The sequence below is a fragment of the Olea europaea genome, chromosome 11, assembly GCF_002742605.1.
Source record: "Olea europaea var. sylvestris chromosome 11, O_europaea_v1, whole genome shotgun sequence".
NCBI lineage: Eukaryota > Viridiplantae > Streptophyta > Magnoliopsida > Lamiales > Oleaceae > Olea > Olea europaea.
In genome coordinates this window covers 13584011-13597976 of record NC_036247.1, presented here as the reverse complement: position 1 = coordinate 13597976, position 13966 = coordinate 13584011, and the positions used below count along the sequence as shown (strand labels likewise).

General features: G+C 36.2%; 2 protein-coding genes across 2 annotated transcripts; both read right to left on the bottom strand.

Annotated features, from left to right (window-relative positions):
• Positions 1 to 10035: 10035 nt before the first annotated feature.
• On the bottom strand, positions 10036 to 11729 carry LOC111403481. The gene is made up of 2 exons (XM_023032007.1): positions 11533 to 11729; positions 10036 to 10760 (listed from the first exon to the last, which is right to left on the bottom strand). Exons 1-2 carry the CDS (start codon positions 11559 to 11561, stop codon positions 10199 to 10201), a joined length of 591 nt encoding a protein of 196 aa, XP_022887775.1. The 5' UTR covers positions 11562 to 11729; the 3' UTR covers positions 10036 to 10198.
• Positions 11730 to 12113: 384 nt separating this feature from the next.
• Positions 12114 to 13756, bottom strand: LOC111403480. The gene is made up of 2 exons (XM_023032006.1): positions 13591 to 13756; positions 12114 to 12838 (listed from the first exon to the last, which is right to left on the bottom strand). The coding sequence occupies exons 1-2, from the start codon at positions 13617 to 13619 to the stop codon at positions 12277 to 12279; spliced, it is 591 nt and encodes a 196-aa protein (XP_022887774.1). The 5' UTR covers positions 13620 to 13756; the 3' UTR covers positions 12114 to 12276.
• Between the last annotated feature and the right edge of the window lie 210 nt (positions 13757 to 13966).

The following is a 13966-nucleotide window of genomic DNA, read 5'->3' as shown; positions in this document are numbered from 1 at the left end:
AAAACAAAAAACTATATTAAATAAGTCTTCAACAATTCATTTGCTCTTCCTCAAATTTCCCACTCATTTCAACCACGGTAGCTCAAAAATGGAATTTATCTACAATAATATTAAAATGTGAGGATGCGCAAGAAACATCAAATTTTCATTTTTTTTCCTTATTTATTTATTTATCTATGACCGATAAATTATAATAATGCCTTCACAAATAGTTGACTTCCAGAATTATCACTAATAAGGTATTTAAATCTCCTTGTACTCTACATTTATTGGGTTTGTGTTATTTAATAAATTAATGTAATATAATATTTTGTATCATTAATGTTTGAACGTGTGATATATGAATAACTTTTTACCAAATTTATTAATTATGTCTTCCTAATTTAATTTATTGACATTAAGATAAGAATGAGAAAAAATAAAAAAATAAAAAACCTGAAAACTCAGCCCTAGAAATCTTAATCAACCCATTAATGTCGATAAGGTGATTATCCTTTGTATTTTATGTATTATTATTGACGTGTATATGAGTCCCGATGTTTATAAAATTAACTGCATGAGCCTGCACTAGGTTCAACCCTTTTCTATTAATTTCTGTAAATCACCTCTGATTCCTATTAGATTCAATTTTTATACGTTATCAATGTTGGCGTGAGCTGTTAGAAATCTTTTTCTGGAAACATAAATCATATATAATTGTATCATTTTAAGGGAATAGAATTAGGCAATTATGTGTAGAATCAATTAATTAGCTACAGATTTATGATTATCCAAAATTAGGAGTTTTTTTTCCTATATAAACTCTGTAACCCACCTATTGACCGTATAAATGAAAATTACCTCTTGTGTGTATTGTGACATGGTATCAGAGCAGGACACACGGTCCTGGTTCCTCTTCTCCAAGTTACCTGTAGCCCGATTCTTGTGAACATTTTCACAAACACATGGAAGACCCCAACTTCATCACCGATCCCAGCCAATCTTCACCTAATTCTGATGCTATACTTACAGATATTTCCACCAAAATTTCTGAAGCCTTAACCAAGACACACATATCAACCCCACTCACTGAAAATTCGCCCCAGATTGGTATCAAATTGAATGATACAAACTATGGCCTATGGTCCCAGGTTATGGAAATGTATATTTTCGGGATAGATAAACTGGGTTACATTAATGGAGATACACCTCCACCCCTACCGACTGATCCCTCCTTCCGAAAATGGCAAACTGAGAATGCCATTGTCAAAGGATGGATTATCAATTCGTTGGACCCTGTTCTGATTGGCAATTTCATTCGTTTCCACACTGCTAAGGAAGTCTGGGATGCTATTGCCACTACATACTTTGATGGGAATGATAAATCCCAAGTCTATGATCTTCGACGAAGGGTGAGTCGCCTAAGACAAGTAGGCGGATCTGTGGAGAAATATTACACTGAACTGCAGGGGTTGTGGGGCGAAATTGACTTCCGTCACCCAAATCCGATGAAGTGTGCCGCTAACATCTGCCACTTCAATAATTTGACTCAGGAAGACAGAGTTTACACCTTTCTTGATGGGCTCGATGAACGTCTCGATAGCATCCGTAGTGGAGTTTTGCAGATGGACCCGTTTCCTACCGTTGAGCAGGCGTATGTGTACGTCCGTCATGAGGCACTGCGACAAGTAGTCATGGTTTCTACAAACTCCGACAATGGTCTTCCTGGAGCGTTCTTGGCAACCAAAGGCGTGAAGATGGGATCATTTGCTGTTGCTGGAATAAATTCTTTAAAGGGAGACCCAAATAAAAGTGGTGGAGGCCCAAATAAAAAAAGGCCAAATAAGTTAAAGGGTTTGGACGAGGAAATTAAGGGTTCATACTGTGGAAATAACAAGCATGCACGAGAAAACTGCTTTAAACTTAATGGATACCCCGATTGGTAGCATGAGTTGCAGGAAAAAAAGAACAAAAATGGGACGGGCACCAATAAGCAAATAGGTAAGGCGGCCGTGGCAACATCTGACTCTCAACTATCTTTGATTCCTGAAAATGATTATTTTCAGGATACGGACCCCTCATCAGAACCAGGTAATTTTGGTTCAGCTTGTGTTACATCCTCCTGTGACAAGAATAATAATTTATGGTTACTTGACTCCGGGGCAACTGATCATATGACTTATAATGAAAGAGATTTTATTCAGAGGACCTCACCTCGACGCAACAGGGTTGCGAATGCAAATGGAGTTATTTCCCTAGTCACCGGGGCTGGCTCTGTATCTCTGTCTCTCTCTCTACATTTATCCCACACTTTACTTGTTCCATCACTCTCACATAAATTATTGTTTGTAAGCCAAGTGACGGCTGAATTAAATTGCGTGGTACTTATTTATCCAACCTTTTGTCTTCTTCAGGATATTCTCACAAAGGAGATACTTAGACGTGGTACTAAGAGAGAGGGGTTATACTACATGGAGGATTTCAGTGTCGGTCGCACTCATCATGTTCAGAGTAATGTGAAGGAACGATAGATTTGGATGTGGCATCGTCATCTTGGGCATCCATCATTCGGTTATTTAAAGCATTTATTACCTAGCCTTTTTTCGAATAAGGAAGTTTCTGATTTTAAATGTAATACCTGCATTTTAGCGAAAAGGCAACGCACTTCTTATCAATCAAGCATGAATAAACATAGTATTCCTTTTTTCCTAGTACATTCTGATGTGTGGGGCCCTTCACCTATTGCTACAAGGTTTGGGGTTCGTTGGTTTGTTACATTTATTGATGACTGCACTCGCATGACCTGGCTCTATCTACTAAAAAATAAAGATGAAGTGTTCAAAATATTTCAGTCATTCCATGCCATGATTCAAACTCAGTTCTCTGCCAAACTAAGAGTTCTTCGTTCCGATAATGGTGGTGAATTTATCAACCAACGGTTTCGCACTTACTTTGAACAACACGGTCTCATTCATGAGACGTCTTGCCCTCAAACCCCTCAACAAAACGGCGTTGCTGAACGGAAAAATCGACATATTCTTGAAATTGGAAGAGCTCTCCTTCATGGAACCTATGTTCCAAACTGTTACTGGCCTGATGCAGTGTCCACAACTGTATACTTACTCAATCGGATGCCCTCTAAAGTCTTAAATTTTAAAACTCCACTCCAGGTCCTATCATCCCATGTTGCTCTACCACCAACTCCAATGCTCTCTCCTCGAGTATTTGGTTGTGTGGCCTATGTACATCTTCACAAGAATCAACGGATAAAACTTGACCCATGTGCTCTCTGATGTTTTTTTGTGGGATATGCTACACATCAAAAGGGCTATCGATGCCATGATCCATCCTCCAAACGGACCTATGTAACTATGGATGTTACCTTCTCGGAGTTTGACACATTTTTTTCTCCAACATCCAATTCTCCTCTCAGTGGGAGACAAGGGATGAAGAGTTGAATTGGTCGAAGTTTGAGTGGTCAAATAATACTGAGATAGAGACAGCTCCGATAGATATTGATTTAAGGAATGATATGACTCAAGATCCGGAACCAACTGTAGAAGCTGAACCAAACTCCACCGAACCAGAGCCCCCTTTCTCTTCAGTATCCACAGGCCCATCTCCTGAGAATATCTCTGAGGTAAGCACTCCTTCACATATAAGCAATTTAGATACTCCTGGTGGCTATAATTTACCTTTCAGGCATAATCGAAGCAAACCGCTAAGCAAATACTCTCCAGACATTGAAAAACGAAGATCAAGATATCCAGTTGCCAACTATGTATCCACCACGAAGTTATCTGATCCACTGAAAGCTTTTGTACATGTTCTCTCTCCTAATCATGTTCCAACAGGAATTCAGGATGCCTTATCAGATTCCAAATGGACTCAGGCAATAAAAGATGAGATGGAGGCACTAGTAAAGAATAAAACGTGGATACTAGTTCCATTACCTGAAGGAAAGAAGACAGTAGGATGCAGATGGATATTTTCCATCAAACACAAGGCAGATGGATCTATTGAGCGGTACAAAGCAAGGCTAGTCGCGAAGGGGTATACACAGACATATGGGATAGAGTACCAAGAGACGTTTTCACCAGTTGCTAAACTAAACACTATTAGAATACTATTGTACCTCGCTGCTAATCTTGACTGGCCACTATATCAGCTTGATGTGAAGAATGCATTTCTTCATGGTGACCTCGAAGAAGAAGTCTATATGGACCTCTTTCCGGGCTATACAGGGTCTTCACAAAATGTCGTGTGTAAATTGCAGCGAGCATTATATGACTTGAAGCAGTCACCTCGAGCATGGTTTGGACGATTTAGTGTGGCAATGAAGAAATATGGGTTCAAATAGAGTGACTCAGACCATACATTCTTTCTTAAGTATAATGGAGGTAAAGTAACTACATTGATAGTGTATGTGGATGACATGATTATCACAGGGGATGATAAAGAAGAGATATCCAGAATTCAGAAACAGCTGGCGTCTGAGTTCGAGATAAAGAACTTGGGAGGCCTCAAGTATTTTCTGGGAATTGAAGTGGTTAGATCAAGACAAGGCATATTCCTATCCCAAAGAAAATATGTGCTAGACTTGCTGGTTGAGGTGGGGATGTTGGAATGTAAACCAGCAGATACTCCTATCACTCAAAACCTTAAGCTGAGTGAGTGTTCAGATCAAGTGCCAACGGATAAAGGGAGATATCAAAAATTAGTTGACAAACTTATATACTTGTCTCATACTCGTCCAGATATTACCTATGCCGTAAGTGTAGTTAGCTAGTTTATGCATAGCCCTAGCAAAGACCACATGGATGCTGTGACTCGAATACTTCGATATCTAAAGTCCTCATCAGGGAGGGGACTGATGTTTTCAAAGAATGATCACTTGAAAGTTGATGGCTATACAGATGCAGATTGGGCGGGGAACATTTCAGATAGGAGGTCTACCTCAGGCTACTTCATGTTTGTAGGCGGTAATCTCGTTACATGGAGAAGTAAGAAGCAAAAAGTGGTATCATTATCGAGTGCTGAAGCGGAGTTTCGTGGAATGGCAAAAGGACTTTGTGAACTCCTCTGGATCAGAAAACTGCTCACTGAACTTGGCTTTGCTCCTAGTACTGAGATGGATCTATACTGTGACAACAAAGTTGCCATTGCCATATCTCATGACCCGGTTCAACATGATAGAACAAAACATGTGGAAATAGATCGACACTTCATCAAGGAAAACTTGGTAGCAAAGACAATTCGTTTCCCTTTTGTAAAGTTCGAGGATCAACTAGCAGACATACTCACAAAGACAGTTTCAAGCAAGGACTTTCACAACTCACTTGACAAGTTGGGCATCAGAGACCTGTATGCATCAACTTGAGGGGGAGTGTTGGCGTGAGCTGTTAGAAATCTTTTTCTGGAAACATAAATCATATATAATTGTATCATTTTAAGGGAATAGAATTAGGCAATTATGTGTAGAATCAATTAATTAGCTACGGATTTGTGATTATCCAAAATTAGGAGTTTTTTTTTTCCAATATAAACTCTGTAACCCACCTATTGACCGTATGAATGAAAATTACCTCTTGTGTGTATTGTGACAATCAAGGCTATCAAATTTGCATGGTGTCCTCAATTGAGGTTTTGATCCATTTTAAAAATCATTCTAAATCCAGGTGTGTCACAACTGAGATTTATGAAATCCTTTAAAATTTCGGTGTTCTCAATAATTCATGAATTTATAAGAATTTCATTAATATAGAGATTTAAAAACTTTTGAATGAATTTCAAACTTAAAAATATATATATAACAAATTCTTTTAAAATTTCACTATTTTTAATGAGATTCTTATGAATTTTGTGAAAATATATTCAAATTCACGAAATTCATTACAATTTATAATCTTTCAAAATCATCAAAATCTCAATTGAGGACACCTCCTTGATTTAGACGGAAAGTTTGCAAGTTTTTCAAAGAATTCTATGAATTACATCATTACATTTTGCAATTTCTAAAAGATGAGGATTGACAGCATCTTTTACTTTTCAATAGGTATAAATATGGAGAATCAGAACAGAATGAAAAGATATTTCATACTCCCATCAAAGGATAGAAGAAAAAGGATTTACAATCGAGAGAATCAAGAACCAAAAAAATAAAAATAAAAATGATTGTACTACTAAAGACGTGTTTAACAATTTCATACAAAATTGAAGGTATGATTAATGAATTATTCTAAGTTAGTGACTTTAAATATTGAATGTAAAATAATTGTGCGCGAACTACCAACATTTTGTTGCTCGAGTATTAGACAAGTATTACATAATCTAAAATATTAAAATAAATATTTTGTCTTTTCATTTCATAATATGACGATATTATACTTTTATGATTCGATACAATTTAATAAGACTGGAGTACCGAATGAATTCAACTTTTTGTTTCTTCCCAATTGAAATAATGTGTTTTTTTTTTAGAAAAAATAAAAAGAAAAAACATTAAGGCCTATAACAACATTTTCATATTCACTTCTTTTGGAATAAACATACATAAAACGGTGGCTTCTTCGAATAAAAATGTTTACACGTTTAGAACGAAAGGACAAATTCACCATGTTGGAATGGCCTTTAAACAATCTACACCACAATGAACTACTTATTTTGTCAAGATTAAATTTAGAAATATACTTATAATTTGTCAATTATCATAAAATCTTGAGCAAAAACTACGAAGTTTCAGTCATACTGTTGACCCGAATTTTTTATTACATAATCACTATCCTTGATTACAAGTAATTACACTTTCTCCATCTCTCTTATGTATATTGGCTTGTTAACCTAGTTCCCATTATTCACTCATCATCCAGGGCTTTCTTAGAAATACTTAAATGGGACGATCATATATGTTTGCATGAAAGGATCGTCCATTCAAATCATGACATATCAAATTCCAAATCATTCAAATCGCAATACTTTAGATACTAAGTGAATTACCTCAAATTCATAACCACTCAAATCATGACATCTCAAATTTCGAGTAGACAAGAAAAAACACAAAAGTAGGTGGATGGACCTACTCGGTATCCAAGTTATCGTGATTTGAAGTCCATTATTAACAAATTAAAGATGATTATTGAGTGATGAGTCGTTAACCTAATTTCCATTGACATCCTTAGTCAATCAATAATAATGTGTTTGGTGAATCAGATTATTATTTGTATAACAGTATTGCTTTGGACTTTGTAGACCTGCTGTCAAGCGAGCCCAGAAACACATTGCAGGGGATAGAATTTTAAGCCACTTAAGTAATTTACGGACTTAGCACTACAAGTCACATTTATTACCTTAGTAGTTATTGTGAGGGTGACAATGACAAGGTCGACTATATGAATTTTTCTTTATCAATCTACTCGGCTTGTGGGTACATCTATTAGAAGATGCAAACCAATTTGAACATCTTTCGTCCTTATTTTATTACGTTATAATGTCTCAACTAATGTCTATTATTTTGCAAAAAGCTGCCATGCAAAAACGTGTTAGGAAAATCCCAGAACAAAAGCTAGAAGACGAAAAGATCAAATTGCCATCAAGAATGACTGCTAAGAGAGTGGGAGGACAGTGTAAAGACTTGGGATTCCATATTAAAAAGGGTAATTGGCGAAAAACGTCCTTACCTTTCGAGGTTATTGTGGAAAACGTTCCTACGTTTCATTTTTTGTCATTTTTGCCTTTATTTTAACCTTTCGTTGCGCTGAAAGTCCTTTTCACTGTTTGGGAACGTAAAATGACAATTATACCCTCTTATTCAAAACAGAAAACCAAAAAAAGAGAGAGAAAAATCCAGAACAAATTGTAATCCACCCCTAAACTTTTAATAAAGTGTAAATGAGTCCCCAATACTTTTTTTTCCCAAGTCAAGGTCCAAATTATTTAAAAGGGCAATGAAAAACACAAACAGATAAGAATTAAGAAAATTTACATTCATGGAATTGAAAAGGGGAGCCAATAACATTTTGCCTCTCGTTTAATTAAATCAAATCCCCTCTTCACAATTATTTAAAAGGGCAATGAAAAACACAAACAGACAAGAATTAAGAAAATTTACATTCATGAAATTGAAAAGGGAAGCCAGTAACATTTTGCCTCTCGTTTAATTAAATCAAATCCCCTCTTCACATGTCCTTCCTCGTTAAAAGCGTGCATTCAGAAGAGAACAGCAGCACAATGCAACCAAACAGCCTTCCATGAATTTGGCACTACTGTTAGATTTATTTTGAGGCAGCGACGAAGCAGCGTATTGTGGAAGATAGCCCTGGGGCGGGTAGACATGTGGTGGGTAACCTTGCGGCATTTAGCCCGATGGCAGATAGGCAATCCTTCGAGTATCCTTCCGATGGATAACCTTGAGGAGGAGGAACTCCAACAGGGGTTGATTCAAATTGTAGTAACTCATGATTTCCTAGAATTGAATCTAGGTTGCGAAGAGAGTTCAGATTGCTGGATTTTGAAGAAATAAATTTTAAAGAGAGAAAATAGTTGTGTGATATTTATAAATGATATTGAGAATAACAAAAAAAATACCTTATGTTCTCTCTCTCCCCCTCCCAAACCAACCAATATTTTTTGGCTTTAGCAGTGGAAGGGGAGGAAGAGAAGATAAAGTATTTTTTGGTTATTTTCAATATTTTAAGTATTGGGGACTCATTTATACTTTTTTAAAAGTTTAGGGATAGGGTTGCAATTTGTTTTGAATTTTTTTTCTTGGTTTTTTGTTTTAAATAGGAGGGTATAATTGTCATTTTACGTTCCACAACAGTGAAAATGACCTTCAACGCAACGAAATGTTGAATTAAGGGCAAAAATGCCAAAAAATAAAACGTAGGGATGTTTTCCACAATAACCTTGAAAGGTAAGGACGTTTTTCGCCAATTACCCTATTAAAAATGTCAATCTTATTAAAAAAAGTGGTCCAAACATTTATAAATTGGTCTATATTTTTATTTTTATTTGATGTGAGTTTTTATCTCTTAACATATCTTTGCATGATGATGATTCGTTTGAGTAAATTAATCTTAAAAATCACGTGCTTATTTGTTGTCTTAATCTAATCGAATTGTTCATTGAAATTTTACGGGCTCTAATATCATATAAAGATTTGAAGATCCATCTTAAAAATGTCAACTTTATTAAAAGGGATAGTCCAAACCCTTGTAAATTGGTCTATATTTTCATTTTTATTCGATGTGGGATTTTATCCTTTAACATACAAGAGGTCTAAAAAAAGGATTTTGCTACTTGTACATCAAAATGATGTATAAACAATTACTGAACATGATGTGGAGGAAAAAGTTTATTGTGTTTTAATTTGACAAATAGTAGAGCGCTAGATGTGTAAATCTTGATGTACATGTAACCAGATTTCTAAAACAAAGCTCATCAAGTCAAGACACAAGAAGCAAGTCCAAACAGAAAGGCTCACTTAATGGTGGAAGAGAACCTAAAGCAACTACGCCATTTAATTTGTTCTCTTGTACTAAGATCTGATCACTTTTACAATAATCAACACAAGAATGCATTATTTTTGTTCTGGACGTTCTCTTTTTTTTTTTTTTACAAGGTGTCCTATTCTAGACTAATTCTTGGGTCTGTGATCCGGCCCCTCTTCACACAGTCCGGTTAATCGCAGGATGTGCCTCCAACTGGCCAGGGTCCGAGCGCTCCCCACCTGGTCTGACAAAGTGCCAAGCAAGTCAATCCAAGTTGCACCTTACCTTCCAAGAATAATCCTTGCCTTCCAAGTTCCCACTTGCCTTCCAAGAATAAATCCTTGCCTTCCAAATGTTCCCTTGCCTTCCAAGAATAAATTCTTGCCTTCCAAGAGCCCCATGTTTCGAACTCACGACCTCTGCTCTGCCAGGTTTGACAGCGTCCGTCCTTTGCCAGTGGAGAAGTGCCCTGGGGGGCTTGTTCTGGACGTTCTCTTGAACGTGGAGTTCATTGTGCTAATGTAATTGTTTTTACGACGACGACTTATAAATATTTTTGAAACTACTTAAAGAAAACAGTCCCAAAAGTTCATTGCCATTAACTTGTACATTTTGATTACTGAAAAAAAAATAAAAAATGGCAAACAATCACCCATAAAATTAAAGACACAATCCACAAGTAAATTCTAAAGATAAAAGTGGAAGAAACTACACACATTTACTTTTCTTCTTTAATGCTCTTGACATTGTTCCTCCTCCTCACTCTCGACTAAAACAACCATTTTACTTAAGGGACTAGGCCCAAGTTTTTTTCTTCTCATAGCACTTCTCTTCCTAATAATTTCCATCTCATTCCTTCTTCTAACTTGCATCATTGCTTCTTCTTCAATAACAAATCTCCTCATTAGAACATCATCTGTCAAAGATTTTCCGCGAAAAATTCTCCTTCCTTCCATGCTCATTCTTGCACTCGGGGTTCTCTCTTGTGAGATGGCTGGAAAAGTGTTCGAAGAAGATCTTGGATAACTGTAACTTCTTCTTGGTGCAAAATCAGTTTGAGAAACTTCTTGGTAAGAAGAGATTGGAGCACATAAACAAGCTCGTGTAAACGAAGTTGCCAATCTTACAGATTTGCATTTTCTGAGCTTCTGTTTATTGGAATTTGCTGTCGAAGTTTCTATTGTTTTCGAAGTTGTTTTCCAAATCGAGCCATTTGTTGTAGAAATCTCAGCAGATATTGGAAAGGGCCTCCACTGTGCGGCCATTTGCATTGCTCTTTGGTACCAAGGCTTCCTACAACACCACACATGGATAGAAGAACCTAATGTAGAATTTGCTACTTTTGGAAATATTAAACGTGTACTTATTAACAAAGAGGAGCGTGACGAGGTCCACAAGTGTAGGCTAGGTCCTAGCTTGTTGAACCGGTTAAATTTCTCGAGATTCCATCAAAAATTGTTAAAGCCAAATCCGACATTTTAGCCTCCAATATTTGGATACAATTTTATGTATCGTTTATAAATTCAGTCAAAGTCAAACATTAATTTCAATCACATATCATAATTATTCCTCATTATTATCCCATATTTCGTAAGACTCATTACTATTCATCTTACTATTACTCTTTGAATACCATTTATAAATTTGCCAAACAGAGGCTTAGTTGAAGGATTCAGGTCATTGAACTTGTAAAAACTATAAAATATACTAAAAAATCTGAACTTATTTTTATCTATATAACTAAAGCTTAGGTCTCGGAGTCAAGCATATAATGCATCACAAATTCACACTACAATAGTTATTGTATTGCACGCACTTCGAAAATCCACGCAGCAGTATTTGCACATCAACCATAAGCATAAAGTCTAAAAAGCTTAAGTTGCTAAATGTGTGTCAATTTGCCTTCTCATATGCGGCTTCGACTTATTTTTCGATCAAAACCCTTATAAGTTAGTTGGACGAGACTTGAATCCAATTCTTCTCATGATATAGTGTGTGTGTGTGTGTGTGTGTGAGAGAGAGAGAGAGAGAGAGAGAGAGAGAGAGAGAGAGAGATGTTATGTACCTTGATTGTGAGTTGTTTAGATCTTGCATGAACAAAGCGGATAGTGCTTGTGAGAGAGGTGGAGAAAGAGAGTGAAGAAGCTCATTTGGATTTGGGTTAGAAGAAGAAAATGTTTGTTCAGTTGGCAATACGATTTTCTTATCCTTTTCTCTCTTCTTTATTAGTTATACTTGCGCTCCTTTTGCTTTTGCAGGCACGATTCCTTCCTACAATTTTAAATATAAATTTCAATGGCAAAGTTAAGCAATGCTTTTAGCCAAAATCACTAAATTGACCCTTATATACTTGCTAATTCCCTTCTTTACACGTCTTCGCTTGCTAATTCCCATCTTTACACGTTTTCTTTTTCTTATTCTAGATTACTCAATAAGATTTGTATAACTTCTAGATGCCGAGTACAACTTGAACATTCATGTTTCGAACTCACGACCTCTGCTCTGCCAGGTTTGACAGCGTCCGTCCTTTGCCAGTGGAGAAGTGCCCTGGGGGGCTTGTTCTGGACGTTCTCTTGAACGTGGAGTTCATTGTGCTAATGTAATTGTTTTTACGACGACGACTTATAAATATTTTTGAAACTACTTAAAGAAAACAGTCCCAAAAGTTCATTGCCATTAACTTGTACATTTTGATTACTGAAAAAAAAATAAAAAATGGCAAACAATCACCCATAAAATTAAAGACACAATCCACAAGTAAATTCTAAAGATAAAAGTGGAAGAAACTACACACATTTACTTTTCTTCTTTAATGCTCTTGACATTGTTCCTCCTCCTCACTCTCGACTAAAACAACCATTTTACTTAAGGGACTAGGCCCAAGTTTTTTTCTTCTCATAGCACTTCTCTTCCTAATAATTTCCATCTCATTCCTTCTTCTAACTTGCATCATTGCTTCTTCTTCAATAACAAATCTCCTCATTAGAACATCATCTGTCAAAGATTTTCCGCGAAAAATTCTCCTTCCTTCCATGCTCATTCTTGCACTCGGGGTTCTCTCTTGTGAGATGGCTGGAAAAGTGTTCGAAGAAGATCTTGGATAACTGTAACTTCTTCTTGGTGCAAAATCAGTTTGAGAAACTTCTTGGTAAGAAGAGATTGGAGCACATAAACAAGCTCGTGTAAACGAAGTTGCCAATCTTACAGATTTGCATTTTCTGAGCTTCTGTTTATTGGAATTTGCTGTCGAAGTTTCTATTGTTTTCGAAGTTGTTTTCCAAATCGAGCCATTTGTTGTAGAAATTTCAGCAGATATTGGAAAGGGCCTCCACTGTGCGGCCATTTGCATTGCTCTTTGGTACCAAGGCTTCCTACAACACCACACATGGATAGAAGAACCTAATGTAGAATTTGCTACTTTTGGAAATATTAAACGTGTACTTATTAACAAAGAGGAGCGTGACGAGGTCCACAAGTGTAGGCTAGGTCCTAGCTTGTTGAACCGGTTAAATTTCTCGAGATTCCATCAAAAATTGTTAAAGCCAAATCCGACATTTTAGCCTCCAATATTTGGATACAATTTTATGTATCGTTTATAAATTCAGTCAAAGTCAAACATTAATTTCAATCACATATCATAATTATTCCTCATTATTATCCCATATTTCGTAAGACTCATTACTATTCATCTTACTATTACTCTTTGAATACCATTTATAAATTTGCCAAACAGAGGCTTAGTTGAAGGATTCAGGTCATTGAACTTGTAAAAACTATAAAATATACTAAAAAATCTGAACTTATTTTTATCTATATAACTAAAGCTTAGGTCTCGGAGTCAAGCATATAATGCATCACAAATTCACACTACAATAGTTATTGTATTGCACGCACTTCGAAAATCCATGCAGCAGTATTTGCACATCAACCATAAGCATAAAGTCTAAAAAGCTTAAGTTGCTAAATGTGTGTCAATTTGCCTTCTCATATGCGGCTTCGACTTATTTTTCGATCAAAACCCTTATAAGTTAGTTGGACGAGACTTGAATCCAATTCTTCTCATGATATAGTGTGTGTGTGTGTGTGTGTGTGTGTGAGAGAGAGAGAGAGAGATGTTATGTACCTTGATTGTGAGTTGTTTAGATCTTGCATGAACAAAGCGGATAGTGCTTGTGAGAGAGGTGGAGAAAGAGAGTGAAGAAGCTCATTTGGATTTGAGTTAGAAGAAGAAAATGTTTGTTCAGTTGGCAATACGATTTTCTTATCCTTTTCTCTCTTCTTTATTAGTTATACTTGCGCTCCTTTTGCTTTTGCAGGCACGATTCCTTCCTACAATTTTAAATATAAATTTCAATGGCAAAGTTAAGCAATGCTTTTAGCCAAAATCACTAAATTGACCCTTATATACTTGCTAATTCCCTTATTTACACGTCTTCGCTTGCTAATTCCCATCTTTACACGTTTTCTTTTTCTTATTCTAGATTACTCAATAAGATTTG